The sequence below is a fragment of the Monocercomonoides exilis genome, assembly GCF_001643675.1.
Source record: "Monocercomonoides exilis strain PA203 chromosome Unknown scaffold28-1221067, whole genome shotgun sequence".
Taxonomy (NCBI): Eukaryota; Preaxostyla; order Oxymonadida; family Polymastigidae; genus Monocercomonoides; species Monocercomonoides exilis.
This window is the reverse complement of record NW_027150573.1, coordinates 1,146,117-1,169,558: the sequence shown is the minus strand read 5'-3', so window position 1 is coordinate 1,169,558 and position 23,442 is coordinate 1,146,117. Positions and strand designations below refer to the sequence as shown.

Genomic DNA, 23,442 nt, shown 5'->3' with positions numbered 1-23,442 from the left:
GTTAATTCTAAAAAAAAATGAAATGGTTAACAATCACCAAAAACGAAAATTGATCGTTACAAAAGATGAAGTGAAACTAAAAAAACAATTAACACAGCAAGAAAAATGTGAAATGGCAAATGTACGAGAAATATAAGATGCAAAATAAAAAACTCATCCCCTTGATTTTGTTCCCTCTTCTGATTGCTTTGACTGAATTTTTTTCTTCAGTTCTTCGTTTCTCTTTTTTCTTTGTTCTCCCACGCTCAGTGGAGACTTCATAGTTGCACTTGTGAACGAGCTCAAATAGCTGCGAGTTCCAGGAGATATGCTTTTCCCGCCTGTGTCTGAACCTCGTCCTCCATTCATTGTCAGCATCTGCTCTTCCGCATCTCTCTCTTCTTCGCCTTCTGCAATCTTCTTTTTCAAAGCTGCCAACGTTCGCTCCATCTTCTGATTTGTCTCGCGCAGCTCAACAAGCTCCGGCGCTTTGCCAAGTTCAAGTGAAGCAAGGAATGCAGCACGTTTAGCTAGACGATCATTCTCCTTCTGCAGCATCGTGTTGTCGTCCACCATTGCTGCCAGCTGTTCGCGAAGTGAAGACGCAGACCGTTGAAGAGCATCAAGGTCACTTTTTTGAAGGCGCACAGTCGCAGTGAGATGAGCCATTTCAGCTTGCTTTGATTCATCATCGGAAAGCAAATCGTCAATCTATTGATTTTAAATGAGGAAATTGTCATGAAATGTAGAAAAGAAAAGATTTGTTGGAAATTAAAAAACATTAATAAATAGCGAAACAATTTCAATCAATGCAATTTCATTTAAAAATGGCATATCAAAGAATTTTGTTTTGACAAAGAAGAAGTAATAAATACAAACCTTATCTTTTGTATTATCAATATCTCGATGGATTGCATCAATCTTTGAACGGAGCACTCCACATTCTCTTTCAATAGCTGCTGCTTTGTTTCTGCATTCGTTTGCCTTTTCTGACTCTTGTCTGGCTTCTTTTTCTTCTGTTGCTCCGTTTGCTTCCAATTGTGCTGTTTGCTTTTTCATCTGCGCTGTTTCTGCACTTAATGAAGCAATATTTTCCTTCGCCACAGCAATTTCTCTTCGCAGGTCTCCATTTTCCTTCTGAAAGAAAAAATAAACATTGGAAAACAAATGAATTGTAAAATTGTAATTTGCAAATAATTCAATCAAATTTTCAAGAAAAATGAAGTTTTTTTTGAAAATATTATTATCTCTTTTCTTATTCCCTCTTTATTAATTTTCATTATTTATTCTACAAAAAAATGCTTATCTTTCTTTTTTTTTTTTTTTTCGCAATCAAACCATTATCTTTCTATTCTCCTCGTCTATTCTGTCCTTTGTTGTACGAAGCGATTCCGCTTCCATCTCTTTTTGTCTCACTGCAGCTACTCCTTCTCCATCTATATGTTGAAGCTGAGATAATTTCTCCTTTGCATCACGGATTATATCTTCGTCTTCTTTTCTTCCTTCTTTGCATTCATTCAACTGGGCACGGAGCCGTTCTTCTTCTTCGGCAAGTTCTGCAACTAAGTCTTTCAAAGGTGCTAATTGCGACTTTTGTGAAATTGTAATTTCATAAGATTTTTAAAATAACACGTAGAAGAATTATGTTAGCATCTTTATATAAAAATATAACTATCATCACAAACGTCTTTATCTCTTAACGATTTTTTTTGATCATCTATTAAGTTCTTTAATTGGCTCGATCTAGTAACAGCAAATTCCAACTCTTCTTTCAGGCGATCTTTCTCATCGGAAGCTCTCTTAAGTTCTTCATCGGTTGCTTGTATTTGTTGTTTAAGTGCTGCAATCTGTTTCGAAAATGGTTTTTTCATGGATTCAGTCTCTTCCATCACTTTTTGTGTTTCATTTTTGGCTTCCTGAGCCTCATTTGTCAAGCGCTCTTGCGCTGAAAGAAGAATTGCTCGATCATTTAGCAATTTATTAATCAGATCAAGAAGTCTCTTCAAATAATAAATGAATAAATAAAAAAAAAAGAAAAAAAGAATAATCTCAATACCTCCTTTTCATTTTTCCCCTCTTGCTCCAATTCATGATACATTTTTCTGAGTTCTCGCAATGCTGGATCAACATCTGATGTATCAACTTCGTCCAAGTCAGGACCTTTTTTCTCCTGATCCCCAGAAAGTCTTTCTTTTAATAGTTTTGACTCCAATTCCAACAAATGAATTTGCCCCTGTAGATTTGAAATAAATTTCTGTGTGAAAACTTCTGAATCTTCTTGATCAGCTTCTATTTGAGGTTGTGGTAACGGAGTAGTTTGGGCAGTTGGAATTGAACGAATTGTTATTGGACCTGTCTGAAACGGACGCACAGTTACAGCCTTTGGGGTTCGAGAATGAGTCGTCCCCGGCTGTCTTGCTTGTGAATTTGGTTGATTCACAGACCACTGCATCGAAAATCAAAAAATATTTTGAATAAAAATTTAAACTATCTTGATCAATATTAACCATAATTTTTTGAATTGTATTGTTTTTCGAATTGAAATGTTAAAACTTTTATAATTGTGGTGAAACTCATTGTTTTCAACAAATAAAAATATACCAAACAAAAATTATTTCAGAAACTGTCAACAAACAAAGAAAGAATTGATTATTACAACATCTTTAATTGAAAAGATTAATTTTCATTAACGAACATTGTATAAAGATTTCAATTCTATAGATATTCAATCTTCAAAAATGGAAAACAGTTAAGACAAATATTTGGTTTATTCTTTTTGTGAAGCCACAAATGTTAACAATCTGAGTTTTCTTAAATTGAACATTAAATGATCACTTTTTTGTTACAGATTTATCATTTTTTATCATTTTTTTTAAATGGGGAAGAATATTTCACTTCAGGCATTTTCATTGAAAAATTATGAACTTTTCATTGACTTTTTGAGATTAAAAATAACAATAAAAATGGGTCCATTTTTTGAAATTCAATAAATTTTTCTATTCCTCATGTTTTGATTTCAAAGATGCCTGTTTATAGAGATGAATATCATATTTGTTTTGAAATCTGAGAAAGCGAAACAAAGTTATGAGTGAAACAATTTTTTCATGCTTTGTGCATAAAAAGCTTGAAAGACCGTATTTTTCCCCATATGAATATTCTAACCTATTTAAAGTGAGAATGTGTTCACAGTGGAGAAATTTGTTGAATTCATCACCTAAAATTATCAAAGAAGGTTCAATTTTTAACCCCGATGTTAAAAATGTGCAACTTTTCATAAAGAATAATACATATGGGTAATTCTTTTTGAAAAGTCGCTAATGTTTAATTTTCAAATAAATCAAAAATATCATATGTTGCTCATATTTCTGTTTTCACAAACCAAACTTCACCAATATGGAATATATTTCTTGATAATGCTATTTCATTCGTTCCAAAGAAGATTCGTGAGTGAAAACAGAAATATGAGCAAAATATGATATTTTTGATTAATTTGAAAATTAAACATTTGCGACTTTTCAAAAAGAATTACCCATATTATTGGTGATTATTTTTGAAACCAGAACTTTTTTATGTAAATAGACTTTTTCTAAGGTTTCTTGTCAATGGGAGAAATTTTGTATTCAATATATCTATTAATATCAACTGTTTCAAAAACAAATATTTTTGCTCAAAAAAGACGAAGATGTTACCAATAGGCATTTTAATTTTGCATAGTTCTTTTGTAATTATTCAAGGGAAATTTTAAAAACGAAATTACTGAATGGAAAAATTGTGTATCAAAAATAATCACACAATTTATTTTTGATTTAATGAATAAAACCAGAAAAAAAAGAAACATATGAAAACACATCGAATAATTTGTGCAAATTTGAAATATTTGGCAAGGCTCTAGAAAATTTGTATTTTATTTTTTTTTTCTTTTTCTTTTTTTTTTCTTTTATTTTATCTTTTCTTTCTTTCTTTTTTTTTTGGTGGAAAAAAAAACTCTCTTTCATTCTCGCATTCCTTTTGAAAAAAAGGCTGATGAATTATAAAAAAAAAAACAAGTTCATTTTTTTAATTCTTTTTTCTTTATCGTTATTAAATAATAGTCATTAAGTCATGAAGAAAAACACTTCACTCATTTCCATGAAAATTATAAAGAACTGTTGATGAATATTTTGTGATCAAAATATTTTAATGTGATTGGTTTATTTTTTCGTTATCAAGTTGTGACACACAAAATTAGGCTGTTATATCAATGATACAAATTCATAAATGTGAAAATTCTATTTATTTCGTAATCTGATAAAGTTCGACACAGTTTTTGAGAATTGCAATGCAAACGCTCTTTGTGCAAGAAAAGTTTTTATGAATATTTTTTCCACCAACTAATCATTTATAAGAACTTCATCAAATATAAAGAAAAACATATTTGTTGTGATTGACAGAAAAAATTGTTTTTATGAATTGTCATTTCTTTCTTTTTGCAAAACGGATAAATTAATGTGTGCGGTGCATTCAGAAGTTTTGGCAATTTGTCATTTTAAAATGAAAAAAATCCACTTATAATTTTTTATAATTGTTTAGCGCTCTTTCTTTTTTGTGAAAAAATAAAATATTTTTTTTAATGAATAAAAAACGAATAATTAAAAGAAATAAGAAAGAATAAACTACGAGTTTCCAAACTGGTCACACAATTTTGTTAATAAACAAATAAAAAAATGCGCAAACCATTTATAATCTTGGGTATTTTTCAAGAAAAATAATTAAAACCCACACTTTAAGTTATAATAATAATTAAAATTTACCTTTTCAAAATTCACAAATGAACAAAACAATATTTTTAATGTCAAATAAAGAAAACAAAAAAGTGTAAAAAAAAAAAATACTCTCTGAACTAACTTCTTAAAGAAACCGTTTAACAATGAGGAAGAAAGTCTAACGAAAACGAAAACGATGAAGATTTGTGATGAACATGATTGCTAGGAACAGACGAAGGTAAGGATTTTTCAGTGTTCTGACACGCATTCTGTTGAATGGTGCCATTACCTTCTCCATCTGGTCTTTCTGTGTGTATTTGTTCAGCGCTTGAGAGTGGAGACAGCGGAGTAACAAAGTGATCAAATGAGTTTCTGGAAGGAGAAAACAGCTGACTACCATCTTGTGGGTGTACCTGCGGTGTCTTTGATGTGAATATAAATATTGGCCGAAGGGAAAGCTTTTTGCTTGGTGGGGATGCAGTTGGATGAGGGAGAGTTTGCGAGCTGAGTGAAAGTGGCTGTTTAGAAGAGAGAGTGAGATGAATGTTAGACGGAGGAGAGGATGCGGGTGGAGGAGAAGAAGTTGGTGAATAAGAAGGCAAAGGCATATGTTGATGAGAAGGAGAAGATGATGTTGGCTGCAATGGAGAAACAGAACAAGATGGTGTCAAAGTTGAAAAACGTGTTTTTGATTCCGAAGAAGATGGTGACGAAGAAGGAGCAAAAGAATTAGAGGCATAATTATGCATAGAAGCTGATAGAAAATGAGAACCGAAATAAGTTTCAGAGGAAGCCAGGAGCGACTTCTCGAAGGCGACTGGAAAGAGCGCCTTGAAGTGGGAGAGGAGGAGAGCAGGGTGTGTGCTGCTGGCAAGACAAGAGGTGACCTCTTCGTGGCAAGGGCGGAGGAGAGACAGCTCAGAATGGAGGAGCGGAGGCGATGTCTGGCGGAGATACAGAAACGAGTCAAACAGACTGCTGAAGTACCGCCGTGTTTCGTGCTGAATCTGTGCAACGATCCACTTCGCATACGCCACAAACACAGTCGATGAAGGCTCTTGTGCTGATTGCGGGTCTTCTGAAATCTGAGACGATGGATGAATAGCTTTGTCTGCTTGAAGAGAAGAGCTTGTTATTCCGCTTGCATTCTGAGCAGCTTTCATCCCATTCTTCTCCTTCTTCTCTTCTGTTTCTGTCTTCGTGTGCTGAATGACTGGGGGTGATGCATTGTCCATTCTGCAGTCCCAGATGAATGTATGTGATGTGATGTCTCGTCTGTCTTTTATTCGGAACTTGTAGTCACAACCAGGCATAAGCGACGCCAGTTGCAGCGACAGAAACGGTATATCTGAACACACAACAGCACTCCTCCCGATTTTGTTGTCAGATTTCGCTTCCTTTTCGATTGACAGCACCAGAACAGAAGTCGGTGTCACTTTCAGAATGCGGCGTGAAGAGTGAGGTGTCGCCAGAAGAGCCTCCAGTGCCTGTCCAAACGGAGAGATGGCATCGCGATGGAAGCCAGCGGTGGACTTTCTGCGCGATGCAGCCAGCGGAAGTGTGGAAGAAGTATTTTTGGGGTTCTTTGGTGAAGTGGATGAAGAGGAAGAGGAAGAGGAAGAGGAGGAAGAGGATAGAGATGATGTGAAATCTGAGATTACAAATGAGAGAGAGGCGGATGAATAGGAAAGTGTCGAAGGAGAAGAAAGAGGATTAGCTGTTTCACAAAGAGGATCATAAAGTTCCCATTCAGCTGCTTCTTCTTCGCTCATTCCATGTTTCATTGCAGTTGGAAGAGTCTGTTTTTGCTCACATTTTTCTCTTTCTTTTTCTTTTTCATTCGTATTTGCATTTGCATTCACTTTTTCTTCGAGTTCAGCTGCTTTCTCTCTCATCTTCGAGAATTCAGCGTCTCTAACCATCAGCTGCTGTGTGAGTGACAGCAAGCACTCCACAAAGGACTCTCTGACAGCATGCGAAGGGAAGAAGAAGATGCGACTGTATTCTTTGAAGGGCTCCTTCAGCTGCTCTGGCAGAAGGAGCGTTGATGATGGGCGAGCAACAGAAGATGACAAAGAAGACACATCTGCTGGTGGAGATGGGATGGTCTGTGAAAAGGAAGGCTGAGCATAACATTCAGGAGACGATGTCTTTGGTCTCCACTGGAAGTACAAGAAGAGCGCATTACGTCTGTCTTCACTCTCCTTTTCTGGCTCTTCAACTTCGTCTTTTTCTGACTCGCTGTCTGGTTCAGAAGTCGACACAGTTCGCTCTTTCTGCTCAGCAGACGAGTCAGAAATGCCATTCAGTGCCTGTTGAGATGCGTCATGTGAGGGACTTGTGGCAGAGCTGTTCATTTGAGGCAGAGGAGATATTCCTCTTGTCGATGTAGGGGCTGCTGTGGCTGACTGAAATGGAGAAGGAGACTGGGCCATCAAATCATTCGTCTCGTCAGATGCACTCGGCGATGTCGGCAGAGGAGACTTTGGTTGTGTGACAGCATCTGCTTTGTCTGATGTGGATTCTGTCTGTTTGGAAGAAGAAGAAGAAGAAGAAGAAGAAGAAGAAGATGATGATGATGATGATTCAGTTGCTCTTCTGTTGTACATTGCCACTTTGTCAGCCACTGAAACACGTGCTTCTGAAGAGTATGAAGAATTAACAGGCGAACGAGAAGTAGCTCTGCGAAAAGAAGAAGAGCCAACAGAATTGTCTCCATTTTCATCATATTCATCATACACACCAGCCGAGTCACCTTTGCTCCATTCTTCTGAGCCCATCATCTTCCTCCTTATCTTCTCTTTCCTTCGCTCCATTTCGATTTCTGCCTCTTTCTGCCTCTGCAGCTCCTTCGCCTTTGCCTTCTCTCTGTCCTTTTCGCTGTAGTGGAATGCCACAAGCATCGCCAGCGGCAGCTCTTCCTTGACAATCAGCGACTTCTCATCGAGCACAATCACCGAAGACAGAGTGAACAGAAGATATCTTCCGAGTCTTGTTTTGTATCTCGACTCGCGCTGGCAGGGGAAGATGAGGGCAGACGAGGAGAGAGGAAGAGGCGGAGGGAGAGGAGGGAATGTGGAAGTGCTGTTGGTGCTTTGAGAGGAGAAGGAGGCAGAAGAAGAGGAGCTGGGCACGTCGAAGGTGGAGAGGACAGACGGCGCTTGGGAAGTTTTGGGGCGGGTGGAAGGTTTCAAGAGAGAAGATGCAATAGACTTGGCAGACACGACACGGCAGAGTGCTTCATCAGAGCTGATGAAGTCGCAGGAGAAGAGAGGAAGAGCTGGCTGTTCGGGTGGCTGGGTGTAGTGGGTGGGAGAGGTGGTGAAGGAAGAAGAAGAAGAAAAAGAAGAAGATGAGGAAGAGGAAGAGGAAGAGGAGGAACAAGGTGATGTTGGAGAAGTAGGAGTGATTGTTGTTGAAGCAGGGGAATAAGATGAGCTTGAAGAAAGAGTAAAGTTGGATGAATGTGTTGGAAGATTGTAGCAGATGGACGGGCAGAGAGAAGTGAGGAACATGGCTAAGAATGGCGTGTTGATGGATGGCCTGTAGAAGACAAGGCGGCGAAGACGAGGGATTTCTGTGTGTCTGTTTGAAGAGGATGTGACAGCATGAGCATTTGGAGAAAGGAAAGGAGGAGGAGAAGAGGAAGAGGAAGGAAGAGGAAGAGTGTGGGAGACAAAACTTTCTGTTGACTGCTGCTGCTGAATCGGAGGAGGGGTCTTTGTAAGAGAAGCAGGGAGTGTTTGATAGGAGTCAGAAGGAGAAGCAGCAGAAGAGTTTGTTTGATGCTGTTTTGAATGAATTTGAGGAGATGACGATGGAATAGGAGATGAAAGAGGCGATGGATGGGCAGAGGAAACAACAAGTGTTGTATTTTGCGAAGATTCAGATGAAGCAAGTTTGGAGGATGTTGAAGAGTTGTTTGACAAGCCAGTTTTCTTGTCTTCTTTTGAAGTGCCTTCAGAAGAGGAGTCTTTTTCTGTCTGTGTTTGGACAGCTTTCGGCTCTTTTCCTCCAATTGACGCGTCTTTCATCTCTTTCAACAGAATCTTCGCGTCGTTTTGAGTGAAGAAGGAGTTGAAGCGCTTGGAGCCTGTTATTTCCACTCTCCGCCACGATGCCTTTGGGCGTGTGAAGGGAAGAGGAAGAAGCTTTTGTGGCTTTTTGTGGGAAGGAGGAAGAGGAAGGGTATTGGCACTGGATGTGTTGGGGGTATTAGTCAGAATAGTTTGAGAGGGAGAAGACGAAAGAGAAGAAGAAGAAGAAGAAGAAGAAGGGGAAGAAGAAGAAGAAGTAGTTGTAGTAGTAGATGATGATGATGATGAAAGAGGAGGAGGAGAAGATGCTTTTGGTGAACTGGCTGGCTGATTCTTCTCATGTGTTGTCAATTGTGTGTGTGTTGCGTTGTTGTCTGTGTGAGTGGGGGTGAATGAGAGAGAAGAAGAGAAAAGCGAAGAAAACTCCATTTTTGGAGAGGAAGCTGTTGATGAATTGGATGATGAAGGAGAAGAAGCAACAGAAGCAGCCTGTGAATTGTCTGTTTTCTCTTCTTTTTCTTTGGATTGTTCTGTTTTTGTGATGTCGACAGCAGGCAGACTGGCTGAGAGGCGAGGAGAACGTGCGAGTGATGGCTTTTGTTGTATTGCCTGCTCTTTTTGTGTCTGAAGAAGGATATTCTTGTTTTTCTGTGCATTTTGTATGAGGTCGTCTCTTTGTTTGTCTTCTACCCAGCCATTGAAGGCGAGCAAGAGCTGAAGGAGAAGGGTGTGGAAGGAGTAGATGAGGTGGCTGGCTGGCTGAGATGAATGTGTGGAGAGGGAAGAGGAGGAGGCAGAAGGAGGGCGAGGAAGATAGAAAGAAGGAGGAAGAGAGGCCATATCGACAACAAGAGTGACATCGAGTGTGGGCAGAGAAAACAGCACCTGATGTTTGTGAGGGAGATTGGGAATGTTTAATTAATTCCAATAAATAAAACAGCAAATGATGAAAGAATAATAAACAAACAAATAAATAAATAAAAAATAAGAAAAAGTCTCAAACTTTAGCGCAGAAGTGGTGAATGGAGTGAGGATTCATTTTTGTGACGACTTTTGGATGCAACAGACGGCCAGGCAGAAACAACAGAAAAGCAGACGATGCAGTGAATTGCTGGAAAGAAGAGGAAGGAAAAGAAGAGGGAGAAGAAGAAGAAGAAGAAGAAGAAGAGGAGGAGGAGGAGGAAGGTGAAGAAGAAGAGGATGAAATTGAAGGAGTTGAACCAGAAGCAGACTGAATCGCAGAAGAAGAAGAAGAGGAGGAGGAGGAAGAGGAACAAGGAATGCCACACACAACAAGAAATTGGAGATCAGAGAGAAGTTTCCAGTCGGCAGAAGGAACACGAGAAATGAGGAAAGATTGGATGGGAATGGAGGAGAGGAAGACATTGGGACGGAAAGAAGAAGAAGAAGAAGAAGATGATGATGATGATGAAGAGGAAGAGGAAGATGAGATGATTGTGGAAGAGTTGTTTTGTTTGGAAGGAGAATTGCAGTCTTGTTGAGGGGAGGAGGGTGACATTGTGTTGAATGAATAGAACTTCAGAACAGGCGGAACAACAAGAGAGACCTTATGACGCAGCTGAATGTAGTGCATAACTGAATAGAACATAAATAAATATACATATCATTCAAATAGTTAGATCAAATAAAAGGATAAATGAATAATAATAATAACAATAATACAATAAAAAAGAAATAATATTATCACTTTTATTGATGAAATAGAGCCATTCACACTTTCCTTTCTTCCAGCAGATTCGCCCTGTGCCATCGCAAACATCGGAGGAGGAAGGCCCAAAATGAGCGAGACGAATTCTTGTGCCATTTTCACCTCGGCCACATCGCTTTTCATTCGAAGAAAGCGATGGGCAGAGGAGAGAGTGGATGAGGAAGAAAATGGCTTCATTGAATGATAACTATTGATGCTATTGAAAGTATGATTGCTATTTAGACTATGACTGCCATTAATAGTATTAATGGTATTAAAGGTATTAAAGGTATTATTGCTGTTGCTGTTTGGGCTGTCTGGTGTTTGGAGAGAGAACTGGCACACTTTCTGGACGATGGCATTGCGGTGGGCACAGAAGAAGGAGTGGAGTGACTGAAACAAAGAGAGTGTGGAGGAGTCAGGCAGATAGCGACTGAGAAGTTGGATGTCGTCATTTTGATTGGATGTATTTGTGGATGTGGAAGATGAGCTGTTGTATTCTTTCTTTGAGTCAGAAGAAGAAGACAGAAAACGAGAGGGAATTGGAATGTGTGGAAACAGCACATCGGCAAAGGGGATGTTTGGATGGTCTGTCTGTTCAGCAGATGAAGAATTCTGTTGGCAAATAGAACTAAATGCAAAAGAAGAAGAAGAAGAAGATGCAGCAAACAAATAGCTTCCATCGAGATGAGCAGAGGGGCTGTCCATAAAAGAAGGTGAACTTTTGTTGGATGGAGAGGAATCTTCATCTTCAGTCACCAGCTTCATCAAAAGTGCATCTTTCTTTGCTCTTGTCTTTCTGATCCATTCATTCAGAACAGCCATTTTTGGTTCCTTTTTGCCGAACTCCACGTCATTTGCCAGCTGCTGAATGCATTTTGTGACAGTGATGAGATTGCGCTGGGGAAGCGACGAGGCAAATGAAGGTGTGGAAGAGGAGGAAGAGGAAGAGGAAGAAGAAGAAGAAATCATTGAAGTGTTTGAGTGAAGTGTGGAGGAAGAGGAAGAAGAGGAAGAAGTTGTGTGTGTTGGGAGGAGAATTGACAGAGGAAAAAGATGCAAACTTTGAGGTGAGAATATTGTGGGGCACACGAAACGGAGGAAAAACAGGCCACTGACAAGCGAAAGAGGAGTGAAAAGGGTGGAAGAAGAGGAAGAGGAAGAGGAAGAGGAAGAGGAAGGAGAAGGAGAAGATTCCAAATTCACTGTCTTTTGAGTGTTCTGATCCTCTTCTGCAATTGAAGGGTGGACAGATTGCTGTGAAGATGAGGATGAGGATGATGATGGAGACTGCACTTCCTCAGGTGAATGAGACTGCAGTTGAACTGATGCGCCTGCAGACAATTGAGGAGAGCAACTTGTGCTGCTCGCTTCTGTCTGAGTGGATGGCTGTTCAATGTTTTCAGAAGTCTTATTGCTTTCTTGTTGAGTTTCATTTTTTAAGCCAAATGATTCATCCTTTGGTTGATGTTCAATTTCAGTGCCAGATGTTATTTCATTCGCTTTATTATCCTCAACGCATTTTTGACTTTTGGCATCTTTTCTGTTTTCCAAAAACGTCTTGTTATTTTCATCGCTATCATCAATCACTTTTTGATTTGCAAGATAATATAAAAATGATGAAAGTCCTCTAAATGTTTCAGAATAAATATTAAAAGTATTCACTAAACGTATAAAAACAAGCCTTATTTCACGAGGTATTTCTTTGAAATTAACTGGATTCTCCAAATTATCCAGAATCATTGATGCATATTTTTCGAAATCCTATAAAATGAATGCGTCGAAATGATATTTTTGTATAAATAATAATTATTATTATAGAACAAAGTGACATACCGAAAGACCTTTATTAACAGCTTGCTTTTTTTGTTCAGGATCCGTAATATATGAAAAATCAAAAGTCAAATTTAAATGCCTGTCGTTGATTATTGAAAGCACAGATGGAAGAAGTGATGTTTGCAAATATCGAAAGCCAACTGATCTAGCAAAAAGAGCAAGTATTTTTGATGTCATATTGTTTGCTCTAAGCATTGTCGTTATTTGTGAAATAGATTTAAATTCTTTTTCCAACAAAAGGCGAACAATCGGAACTAACACAGGAGACCCACGAAGAAGCTGTATTAATGCATTTGAAATTGTATCTTGTTCAAGTCCTGTTGCTATCTCACACAATACAAGAGATAATCTTTGAAATGTTAATATTTAACCAATCAAAGCAATAAAATGAAAAAAATTTTTTGAATAATCATAGTTTTATTTTAACCTTGGATCTGAATGGAGTAACTCATTTATTTTTGCATAATCAAGCAATGTTTTATAAAGCACAGACATAGAACATCAAATATGGGTGATTTTATTGATTTACAAAAACACTAGTTTATTTAAACGAAAATAATGTAATTCTCTCCGAATAGCAAAATCTCTTTTAGAAAATATCATTTCAATAGACTTTACGCAAAGACTGGCAACCCAAAGAAATCAATAGGTTGACACACGCGGAATCCACGATCCAGTGCTCTGATTTCTTTCAAATCCTCATCATCCAAAGCAAAATCAAAGACATTGAAGTTTTCAATGACTCTTTCCTTCTTTGTTGACTTTGGAATAACTGAGATATTTGGCATTCTCTGAAATTGCCAACGGATGGCGATTTGGGCAGGTGTTTTTTTGTGCTTTTCAGCAATTTTTCCAATAACTGGATCAGTCATAACATTAACAGGAAGACCATGAACGGTTCCAACACGAACAAGAGGAGAGTAAGCTGTGCAATGAATTCCTTGGCGTTGACAGTATTCAACAAGATCCCACTGCTGATTATATGGATGCATTTCAATTTGGTTAACCTCTGGCTGAATTTTACAACTATTAAGCAAATCATTCAACAAAGCAACTGTGAAATTCGACACTCCAATATGTTTCACTAATCCTTTTGCAACCAATTCCTCCATCGCGGCCCATGTTGCAGCGATTGGAACATGATCAATTTTTGTAAACCCACGCGAATCGGTTTGCTCTGGTTCATCTTTTGGGACATGCGCAACTGGCCAATGAATGAGATATAAATCCAAATATGTAAGTTGCAAGTCTGCAAGTGTTTTCTGACACGCTGCAAGAACTCTCTCAGGACGATGCTCAGAGTTCCACAATTTCGAGGTGATCCATAAATCCTCTCTTTTAACGATTCCTGATTTAAAGATTTCAGCAAAAGCTGTTATTATAATTAAAAAAAGGTTAAATGATATTCTGAATATATTCAAAAAGAAATACCTTCTCCGCATTCTTTTTCGTTTCCATAAACAGCCGCAAGATCAAAATGACGATATCCAGCTTCAATTGCTGATTTTATTCCGCTTTAAATTCAAATGACATTCAAAACGGAATTTTTATTATTATTAAATGAATGAAAAAAACACACTTTCCAACCTCGCCCTTTGGTGCTTCCCATGTTCCCAACCCTACACATGGAATTTTAGCCCCTGATTTGAGTGTTGACATTGGAATTGGTGTTGCCATTTTGCAATAAACTTGACACGATATTGATCGAATCCATATTTATTTTCACGAAAATTCGGAGAAATGAATTTCTATGCTAATGTGGGTTATCTGTGAGGCATATGCACACGCAGCAATGAGTACAATAAGTACAATCAAAAGAATTTTTTTACGAGCGAAATTAGGCAACGAGGTAGATATTTACTTGAAAAGAAAGAAAATTGGCTTCACTGAACTGTATTTTTGCTTTTGTCATTTAAATAAACGATTGAAAATAAAAACTGATAACAAAAATATTGAAGAAAATGTTGATTGAATTAAAAAATGAAGAAATTAATTAAATATGAATAAAATCAAGTTAAGGTTCACATCATATCTGATTCAAAAGTGTTCATTAACAAGAAATAATTATTCATCTTTGTTGTTTAGAACATAATTCAATTTGATGTAGTGATCAGAATGTGCTTTTTATGGTTGAATTGAAAAATTTATTGAGAGATGTTTAGCGTAATTATTTCATTATTTAGAATTCTTTCAGCGTCAAAGATTTTCTATGAAGCAGGAAATTTGTACACATACGATTTTCATTCGGCTGCAAGAATTGAAGCAATGAATTCTGAGCAAGATACACGTGTTCAACAGTTTGCGATGACTTGCACTGCAAACTTTATGTGCATGTATGCTGGTGCTGGTGAATTTCTTTTCGAAATGACCGCAAAGAATGTTAGGATTTCGCAAAATATCGATGGAGATTACTCTGTTCTTTCTGGAAAAAAATCAAAGTTGGAAAGCATTTTTGCAAGACCTGTTATTTTCACTTTGAATGAAGCCGGAGAGATATCAAACGTGAAGGCATCTTCCGAAGATTCAGAAGAAATTGTAAACATTAAAACAACAATTATTAATTCTTTACGGACTCATGCAAGCGATCAACAAGATGCAACAAAAGTTGAAGTTGATACTCAAGGAGTTCATGAGAGTCATTACGAAATTACTGATGCAGAAGACGAAACAGAAATTTCCGGATACTTTTCCGAGAAAGACTTTTTCTATTTCCGTGATCCAAAAATAACGGAAGATGATATCTTTTTAAGTGGCGAGCAAACAACAAGACTATCCGACGGATTGGTGAAAGATTCTGTGCAAAGTACTTATGTGTCATTTAATTCTCCACCCGATCTTTTTATGGATTCCACAGATTTCGCAAGCGTTATGATGACATCTGAAGGATCATCAATGTTGACATTAAACAAAGTGGCTGCCTCAAACGCAGAACCATTTGTTGCAACAAGTGCTGCAGCAGCAATTGCAAGCAATTATCATGACTTGAAACCTGTTTCATTCCTGGATGATTCATTTTATGCAGAGCGTCCTGATAAAGCTGTTCATTTAGATCAAAGTGTTGTTAAGAAGGATTGCCCCGAAGGATTCGAATTATGCAAGTCATATGGTCTATCATATTGGATAGGCAACAGCTCTTGCGGAGTTGAATTAGATGGTTCGATCGTTACTGGAACAAACAAAGGGTGCGAAAAAGAAAGTAGAGATTTGCTTCTTGGTGCATATGCTAACCTCAATTTATATGTATTGGATCATAAGATCTCGTTGTTAGATGCACGTGCGGAATATTCATATGTTGATGGTAGCGTGCAGAGCAATGGCGTCGATATTTTGTTGTTCAATCGATCTGTTTATAATAAGACCTTCCCTGACCTCCCTTGCATCCAAAAGTCCAAGGTTATTAAGCCTATGAAGAAGACATTTTCAATGAAGTATACTGTTTATGTTACAATTCTCCCAGTCACTTTCAAAGTTGGTGCTCAATTACAGTTTGAGGCTGAGATTCCTTATGAGATGTGCTTGGCGACATGGGAAGCCTCTGTGTCTTTTATTCCTTCAGTTACGGTGTCATTATTTGCAGATGTGTCTGCATCTATTCTTCTCGCAAGGGGAGGCATTATGATGTCAGCAAACGTTTCTGAGAAGATCGATCCGACTGCTTATTTGTCTATCGGCAAGTGCCAAGTTGGTGTCAAAGCATCAAGTTATACAACGCCATTCTCTGCAAAGTTTGTGGGGCATGTGCAGATTCGTGATTGCACAGACTGGTGCAGCTGGGGAGAGGAAAAGGAATATGTCTTCTGGAAGTGGTCGTCAAAGGCTGTGAGAAAGGAGCTGTTTGACATCTACGAAAAGCTGTAATTATGCAGATCTTTGCGTTAGAGGACATATTAATATAATGTCATTTATGTAGAATGAGAAATTTGATAAGTATAGCATTACACATATTGTTGATTTCATAAAAATCAGGTTTTATTTTAATCCTTTATGGATATTATTTTTTAATTTATATTTTTATTTTTCTTAGCAGTTTTATAAACTGATAATTTATAATTATCAGTCTATTTTTTTATTTTGATTTTTTGACCCAATTATTGTAAGATTTTATAATGTATCAACTTTTTTTGCATGTAGAAAGCATTAACGATGAACGTTTTGCGTTCATCGACATCTTTTTTTAATGCTGTGAGTTCTCATCTCTTTTATATTTTAAAAGAGATTTATTGTAAAAAGACTGTTTAGGGTTTCCTATTTATATTCGAAGCATCTGTCTTTTTTTTTCCAAAATAAAATGGTGTTTTTCAAAAGAAAAAATATTAAACAAATAAATTCAACCAAAATACAAGAAATATAATATGTCATTTCAGCTAACAATTTCGGAACTACAAAAATAATATTTTGATAAAAGAGGATTTTGAGATGAATATTGACTGGATGAAATGGAGAAGATATCATCTTCTGTTCATTTCCACATTGTTATTGTTATCAGACAGATTCACACTTTTAGCTTTTTGAATCATGCAATAAATGAAGATAACAACAATCAAAAGACACAAAAACAAAAATACGATAAGCAAGAAGATGTGCAACTTTCTTTCTTTTTGTTGTTCATTTGCTTTGTTTTCGATGATTTCTCCTTTCTCTTTTTTCGGTTTTCTCTTTGCCCATCTGAGAGCAGAATCTGCCTCTTCGAATGAGCTGTCACTCTCCTCACAGCTTTCAGAAAGAAGAGGAACATCTGTGTCTGACCACTCTTCATCATACTCAACTTCATCATCATCGCTGTCAGCCCCTTTCTTCCTCAGCAGATCTTCTTCGTCATCTTTCTCTTTCTCTGCTCCGTTTTTCCTTTTCTTCATTTTCATCCTTCGAGTCTCCTGTGCAAATGCAGACGATACATCCATCAGCCATCCTGCTGCTTGTAGAACATTCTCTGCCAAACTGCACTCTTCTGCTTCCCTTGCCTTCCTCTCTTCTTCTGTTTCTTCCCACTTAATCTTTCTTCCTTTTCGCTCAAACTCTTTCAGTCTCCTCTCTTTCTGCTTCGCTGCTTTTCTCCGCAATTTTGTGAGTGATGAAATGTGATGACGCATTCGCCTGCTGAACTCAAACCATTCAGCACCGTGCCGAGTGAGAAAAGAGGAGGCTAAACAAGGTGGATGATGGGAAGATGAAGGTATGGAAGATGATGACGAGGAAGAAGAAGAAGATGATGATGATGATGATTGTCTAATGGACAAGAAAGAAGAGGATGTTTGATATGAGCGAAATATAACAAAAGACAAGAGGATGTGAACGAGCTGTAAAAGAGATGGGAGCGAAGGAGGAGAATTCCCAATAAGCGACAGAGGAGATGTGTTTGTTTGCGCTCGTTGGAAAGGCTCTGCAATCAGAGGCAAAGGCAAAGTTGACAATGGAGATGGAGAAGATGAAATAATCGATGATTCAAAACTGGATGCTGTAAACAAGTTTTTACTCTTTTGTGTCTGAAGTTCCGCATTTGGAGCTCCGCTGAATTGTGTCAAATTTCCCTTTCCAACAGTTTTTGGACGGAACTTTCTAAATTCGTCTTCAATTCGCTTTGCGAGCAGCCGAACGCCTTCAACGTCACTTCGCTCAGCCATCATCAGCATCCACTCCAAAACAACTCTTTCCATTCGCCCACATTCGCTCCTGTCTGCTGCTGACTTGTGCTCTTTCGAAGGTTTCTTCTGCAATTTCACTTTTAATTCTTTTTCTTTGCTCTTCCGCTTCGCTTCTTTCCGGGCTTCGTGTGCATCTTCCAGCTCCCACAAATAAGAGGCAGAGACGATTCTCTTTTGCTTCACCAAAGAAAGCCACAAGGCGCACAGATGAATCAGAGCAAACGCCGAATGAGATGGCTGCCGATTTCTGATGAGAGAAACGCAGCAGAAGTGAAGAATGCTCAGCATCATTCTCAGAGAAGGCGAGGGAGGAGAAGACGAGATTGTTGGGTAGTGGGAATGATGTGACGATGAATAAGATGAAAGACGCTGATAATCAGAAGACGAAACAAGGGCACAGTCAAGTGATGGAGGAATGCCGGTGAAAGAAAAGGGAAGAAGAGATATTCTTTGCGATGACTCTTCGGTTGTTTCTGTAGATAGATGGAATTTCGTGATATGATCAATTGAAGATTGAGTTGATGAAAAAATTAAAGAAGAGGGAGGAGAAGGAGAAGGAGAAGACGGAGATGATGATTGAGAAGGAGTGGTAGACAGAGGAGGGCATTCACCCGATAGACTTCTGAAAGCACACAGCAAATCATCACTTGATGGACACAGCAAAGAAATAATAAGCGAAAGCGGGTCAGCAGTAGACGACGACGATGATGATGAAGCAGACTCTGAAGTGCTTGCCAGTCCACTCTTTTGTGTCTCTGAGAGAATTCCACCAGGCGCAGCAGCAACAGCAAGAGACGATGCAACAAAGGCAAACGAAAGGCGCCATCGCGGAGTTGCGTGAGGAGAACAGCAGAGAGGCAGCAGATACTTCATGAAGAGCTTCGTTGCCAGTTGTTTTCGCTGAAAAACTGAAGTGGAATTAATGGACGTGTTTGATTCATCTGAAGACAACGAAGCTGAAGAAGATGATTTTTGTGGCATATCAGGTGAATTGGAAGCGATGCACAGTTGAGAAAAAAGGAAAATGCCCATTCGCTCAGAGTGCGTTAGAAACAAATCCCAAAATCCGAAAGATGAAGTTGAATTTTGTTGTGAGCGAAGGCACGTTTCGTTCAGAGCTTTTTCTTCCTCTTCAAATTCTTTTCTCGTGTATTGGATAGCAACTGGTTCTTCTTGTACCTCTTCTGATGAACTTTCACTCTCAAGTTGATTGGCTTCATCATTGATTTCGTCTTCATTTGATTCTTTTTTTGAATCATTCTTTTTCAAAACCCTTTTTGTTGTCTTCTTTGTGCTCATCAAAGTAACTATTTCTGATGGATTCAATGAAAATATTTCATAAAAATGTTGTTCAAACAGTAGTGATATTGCATGCGGTTTTGCTCTTGCAATTGCTTGAAGCATTAGTTGAGATGCAATTTGTTTTGAACGGATCAACTTTTTGTTCAATTTTAATTGATTGAGTTCACGGATTAATGTTCTCAGTACTTCTTTCAATTCTTGATCCTTTTTCATTCCGCAGATATGAATGATGAGTGGATTTAAAGTTTCAGGTTGCAGATATGCTGCTGGATACATTGAAAATTTGTGAAAACTCTGTGCACTTGTAACTACAGGAAGAGAGGGAAGGCTAATCCCATTTGTGGCCGACCATGCTTCTATTGTTCGACTTATGTTTTCTGCTATGACAAGTAAGCGCTTCACATTTTGATCAGGAAATGCTTTTATTGCTAAAGAGATAATTGCAGCGAGAATGTCCTCAGTAATAAAGCTCGATGAAGGAGAAATACTTCCGATAGAACTGTATTTTCGTATCAGTGAAAGAAAAGGGGATTCAAGCGTGGACAAGTCCAATTGTGCAAAACTTCTATGTTTCATTTTTCAACTTTAACAAGCAATCAAAAAGGCCGATTACAATTTATCTTCAATACAAAAACGCTTTGTAAGAGTATGATGAAAAATTCAATGAAATAATGTTGCTTAAGAATCAAACGAAAAATTACCCTTAATTATTTGAAATAATGTATCAAAACGTAAACAAGAAGCAATAACAAAGAAATATTTAAAAAAAACCAATGTCATAAAATAAATTAACGTAAAAAAGCGACAATTGAACTTCTGTGCTTCAAATCTTTAAAGTAAATCGATGAATTCAAAACATTATTTTCAATCAATTCCTTCTGCTTCAGATTCCTCGTTGGAAGTTGAGCATTCCTCTTGAGGACATAATGGGCAAAATATGTTTTCAATAGAATGAAATGGAGACTTGGGTGGTGAAGAAGAAGAAGCTTCATCATCTGAAGAAGCAGATTGAGGATATGAAGTTGAACGGTGAAATGGAAGCAATGCCTGAATTGACACATCTACAGTTCCAACAATTTGCTTCTGTAAATATTTATTAAGCAAACACAGATTTGTAAAAAAATTAAAAAAAAATTCAAAAAAAAAAAAAAAGAAGAAGAAATTGGCTTTTATAAAAAGAACTATGCAATATAAGAACACACAGGTTGAGTTTCAGAGAAAAGAGACAGAGTCAGTTGCTGCTCATTGCAGTCATCCAGAAGACCGGCAAAACTCAAAGAACTTTATCGATTTTCAATGGTTGAATTAAATTCAAAAACATATAAAGAATATAACAATGCTTATTTACAGCAAAATATTTTCATTATTCAAACCCTTTGGCTACACAAGAAGCAACAACTTTCACTGAATACAACTCGAACTGAACTTGATGCTTCATCAAAAAATGCTCAAAGAAAAGTGAATTTTCTGTGCAATATCTAAAAAATGAAAGGAAAAGAAATCATAACATACAGTTTGATAAGAATTGTGAACGAAAATAAAAAATGCTTCAAAAATAATCATTCAAAATGAATCGATTCACACCTTGCGATGAAGTCGTAGTGAGGATCGAAGCCATCAGCAACAGGAGTTTGTTGCGAATCAAAAAGAAAGAAGTCTGCAAGAAGAAATGTTGTTGGGATGATTGAAGAAGAGGAAGAAGCAGACGAACTGGAAGAAAATGGAGAAGAAGTTGAAGCGAAGAATTGTGCAAAAAAAGATGGATTTAATTTAGCTGATTTGATGTGGACTGCAATCACATTCTCACCTAAAAATAGAATCATTCAAAAGTAATAACAAATAATTGTCAGTATATGAGAAAATGTCAAAAAAATGTATAGAATCTTATTGAAGAATTAATACCATGTTGAAGTGTATGATCATCAAGAGATGGATGAATTTGATAGAGTTGATGAGACTCAATCCTTTGAGTCAAAAAGTCAGCCTCACAATTTAGTTTTCTCTGAGATGGAGAATAAAAAAAATGATGATTGAAAAGAATAAAAATAATATGTTGAAAAATTGGTGTGTTCAAACAATTTCTTCGTTTGCCTGTTCCACTTGAGCAATCAACGCTTCTTTGTCAGACGAAGTGCCTGAATGTTCGCGTTTCAGCCTTTCTATGTTCCGTTTCAGCTGCTCGTTTTCTTCCCTTAGCGCCTGTATCTCTTTTTTGAGCTTTGCAATTGCTGCTGCGCCAGGCTAAATATTTGAGTTTGAAAGAAAGAAAGAATTATCAAATATGAAAGAGTCAAATTTAGTTAAAAAACAAAAAAGTCATTTTTCACAATTGGTTAATCATTTAGCTATTTGTCAATGTCATACTGTTCCTTTCCCTTCAATAAGCTTCATGAGTTTGTCTAATCTTGCTTTGTGTTCATCTGCCGTCATTTCATCCATCTCCTCTCCTGCAGTGCACATCCACTTCTTCACAATCAGTAGGGCGTGCTCCAACATCTGCTGCCCGCTTTTCTGCGGCAGCGCCAAAATCTGATCTTTGTATGCCAGCAGCAGCGGCGGAATGGATGTGCTTCCTTCTTGTGCTGCTGAGCACCGCATTTGCAATGCTTCGTTCGCTTTCAGCAAAAGCTGGATTTTTTTATCGGCTTTCTTCAACTGATTTTTGAGATCGTGACATTCTTTTTTTTGAGCTGTATTTTCTTCGGTGACAGCCTCCGCCTCATCTGAATGGAAAACAAATACACAGAAAGAAATATGAGGGGAAACAGAGTGAATGGAAATAGATGAAAAGAATCGTTTGATTAAGTTAATTAAAAGAAAAAAAAATGAATGAAAAGCTTTCCTTCAAAAGCAATGTTCAAATAATTAGATAAACCTTGAAGAGTTTTCACCCATCCTTTCAGTTGTGATAAGTCATTTTTTTGTGTGGCATTAATTTCATTCAATCTTTTTATTTCTGTTTTTAGCTGAATTAAGTGTTTGTATTTGGATATTTTCATTAACAATATAACTTGAAATTTATGGAATTAATTTTAAATGAATGCATACCATTCTGACTTCCTTTTCAAGTTTCGCTTTGTATCCTGCCACAAATTGCTCAACGACAGCTCTTCCTTCACCAGAAGTTGAGTGGAGACGAAGTATTTCGTCTTTCGCTTCTTCCTTTTCTTTTTGCGCTTCTGCCAATTGCCCTTGGAGCTGTGAGATAGTTAATCTCAACTGGTTTTTGTAAAGCATTTTCCAAGCATATTAATCATTCCAGTATAGCGATAAAGTTTCAAGAAAAATAAATGCACACTTCCCCAATTGTACGTTTCAACTGCTCGTTTTCGCTAACAACTCTGTTTGTTTCTTGAAGTTGCATTTTGATTTCACGTTTTTGCTCAGACAGCTTTCGATCAATTCGTTTTATTTCTTCAGTTTTTTGTGAAACAATTGACTTCAACTATTGTTTGAGATTACATAAACAAAACAATGTTAATATCATAAAAACATAAATTACGATTTTTACACTAAATTTTTCATGCCTGTTCTATCTCGTTCTGAGGGCCTGGACCAATCCTTCCAATTGTCTGCATTAATAAAATATTATAAAATTACAATTGAAATAACAACAAACAGGATTTGCGATTGGTATTAAAGTCGGGGTTATTCCAGAAGAATATAATGATCTTGAGTTAAATGATATCTGCTGCTGCTGCCTAAGCTCGTCAATTTCTTGTCTCAAATCATCAATTTCATCCATAGATGGCTTCAAAAAGTATAAATATTCAAATTTTCAATTTTTCAATGTTTTTTATTAAAAAATGGTATTGATAAACCACTGGATTATCTGATTTTTTCTTTTTTTCGGAGCTCTGCTTTTTAGATGATTGAAGTCCCAACTGCATAAAGAAAGTGTTAAAACAATAAAAATTTTCAAATGCACGCCATTTTTAATTGCTCGTGCTTTCTCGTTTCTTCAATAAGTTCTGCTTGCTTTCTTTGAAACTCTTTGAGTGTTTCTGTGCAAGTAAATCGTTTTTATTTGTTGGTAGTTTTGAAAACTGAATTTTTCAAAAAAAGCACGTTGACAAACGCGAGTTTGATTCATCAAGCGATGATTCCTCTGAATCGTCATAACTATATAAATGTTGTTCTGTCCCTCCAAGTGGTGCTGGTATTTTACTTTTTGAACGTTGTAAATCATTAGACAT

The 23,442-nt window shown here is 37.3% G+C and overlaps 7 protein-coding genes across 7 annotated transcripts; 1 reads left to right on the top strand and 6 right to left on the bottom strand.

Moving 5' to 3' along the window:
• Window positions 1-68: 68 nt before the first annotated feature.
• Window positions 69-2,479, bottom strand: MONOS_1174 (uncharacterized protein). The gene is made up of 5 exons (XM_067864303.1): window positions 2,036-2,479; window positions 1,665-1,979; window positions 1,318-1,569; window positions 859-1,116; window positions 69-690 (listed from the first exon to the last, which is right to left on the bottom strand). The coding sequence occupies exons 1-5, from the start codon at window positions 2,429-2,431 to the stop codon at window positions 154-156; spliced, it is 1,758 nt and encodes a 585-aa protein (XP_067725822.1). The 5' UTR covers window positions 2,432-2,479; the 3' UTR covers window positions 69-153.
• Window positions 2,480-4,530: 2,051 nt separating this feature from the next.
• MONOS_1175 (uncharacterized protein) lies at window positions 4,531-12,797 on the bottom strand (the record flags this gene model as incomplete). The annotated part of the gene is made up of 5 exons (XM_067864314.1): window positions 4,531-9,643; window positions 9,762-10,354; window positions 10,496-12,230; window positions 12,303-12,651; window positions 12,730-12,797. 5 exons carry the CDS (start codon window positions 12,795-12,797, stop codon window positions 4,880-4,882), a joined length of 7,509 nt encoding a protein of 2,502 aa, XP_067725821.1. The 3' UTR covers window positions 4,531-4,879.
• A 1-nt stretch (window position 12,798) lies between these two features.
• Window positions 12,799-14,004, bottom strand: MONOS_1176 (putative aldehyde reductase). The gene is made up of 3 exons (XM_067864323.1): window positions 13,882-14,004; window positions 13,734-13,816; window positions 12,799-13,674 (listed from the first exon to the last, which is right to left on the bottom strand). Exons 1-3 carry the CDS (start codon window positions 13,977-13,979, stop codon window positions 12,917-12,919), a joined length of 939 nt encoding a protein of 312 aa, XP_067725820.1. The 5' UTR covers window positions 13,980-14,004; the 3' UTR covers window positions 12,799-12,916.
• A 436-nt stretch (window positions 14,005-14,440) lies between these two features.
• On the top strand, window positions 14,441-16,554 carry MONOS_1177 (putative lipid transport family protein). Its single transcript, XM_067864333.1, has 2 exons — window positions 14,441-16,268; window positions 16,330-16,554. The coding sequence occupies exon 1, from the start codon at window positions 14,457-14,459 to the stop codon at window positions 16,158-16,160; it is 1,704 nt and encodes a 567-aa protein (XP_067725819.1). The 5' UTR covers window positions 14,441-14,456; the 3' UTR covers window positions 16,161-16,268; window positions 16,330-16,554.
• MONOS_1178 (uncharacterized protein) lies at window positions 16,544-19,822 on the bottom strand (the record flags this gene model as incomplete). The annotated part of the gene is made up of 1 exon (XM_067864344.1): window positions 16,544-19,822. One exon carries the CDS (start codon window positions 19,820-19,822, stop codon window positions 16,751-16,753), a length of 3,072 nt encoding a protein of 1,023 aa, XP_067725818.1. The 3' UTR covers window positions 16,544-16,750.
• Window positions 19,823-20,110: 288 nt separating this feature from the next.
• On the bottom strand, window positions 20,111-23,136 carry MONOS_1179 (putative First C2 domain of RPGR-interacting protein 1; the record flags this gene model as incomplete). Its single annotated transcript, XM_067864355.1, has 13 exons — window positions 20,111-20,329; window positions 20,449-20,527; window positions 20,620-20,724; window positions 20,831-21,053; window positions 21,149-21,248; window positions 21,323-21,487; window positions 21,611-21,969; window positions 22,122-22,212; window positions 22,295-22,465; window positions 22,545-22,691; window positions 22,774-22,818; window positions 22,866-22,997; window positions 23,068-23,136. 13 exons carry the CDS (start codon window positions 23,134-23,136, stop codon window positions 20,111-20,113), a joined length of 1,905 nt encoding a protein of 634 aa, XP_067725817.1.
• Window positions 23,137-23,164: 28 nt separating this feature from the next.
• MONOS_1180 (uncharacterized protein) lies at window positions 23,165-23,442 on the bottom strand (the record flags this gene model as incomplete). Its single annotated transcript, XM_067864366.1, has 2 exons — window positions 23,165-23,250; window positions 23,325-23,442. The coding sequence occupies 2 exons, from the start codon at window positions 23,440-23,442 to the stop codon at window positions 23,165-23,167; spliced, it is 204 nt and encodes a 67-aa protein (XP_067725816.1).

Coding starts and splice junctions, on each gene's coding strand:
- MONOS_1174 (XM_067864303.1), bottom strand. CDS start 2,431: ATGCAGTGGTCTGTGAATCAACCAAATTCACAAGCAAGACAGCCGGGG. Junction 1,980..2,035: donor AGGGGAAAAATGAAAAGGAG/GTATTGAGATTA, acceptor TATTATTTGAAG/AGACTTCTTGATCTGATTAA. Junction 1,570..1,664: donor AATCGTTAAGAGATAAAGAC/GTTTGTGATGAT, acceptor ATTTCACAAAAG/TCGCAATTAGCACCTTTGAA.
- MONOS_1176 (XM_067864323.1), bottom strand. CDS start 13,979: ATGGCAACACCAATTCCAATGTCAACACTCAAATCAGGGGCTAAAATT. Junction 13,817..13,881: donor CCAAAGGGCGAGGTTGGAAA/GTGTGTTTTTTT, acceptor TTGAATTTAAAG/CGGAATAAAATCAGCAATTG. Junction 13,675..13,733: donor CGAAAAAGAATGCGGAGAAG/GTATTTCTTTTT, acceptor TTATAATAACAG/CTTTTGCTGAAATCTTTAAA.
- MONOS_1177 (XM_067864333.1), top strand. CDS start 14,457: ATGTTTAGCGTAATTATTTCATTATTTAGAATTCTTTCAGCGTCAAAG.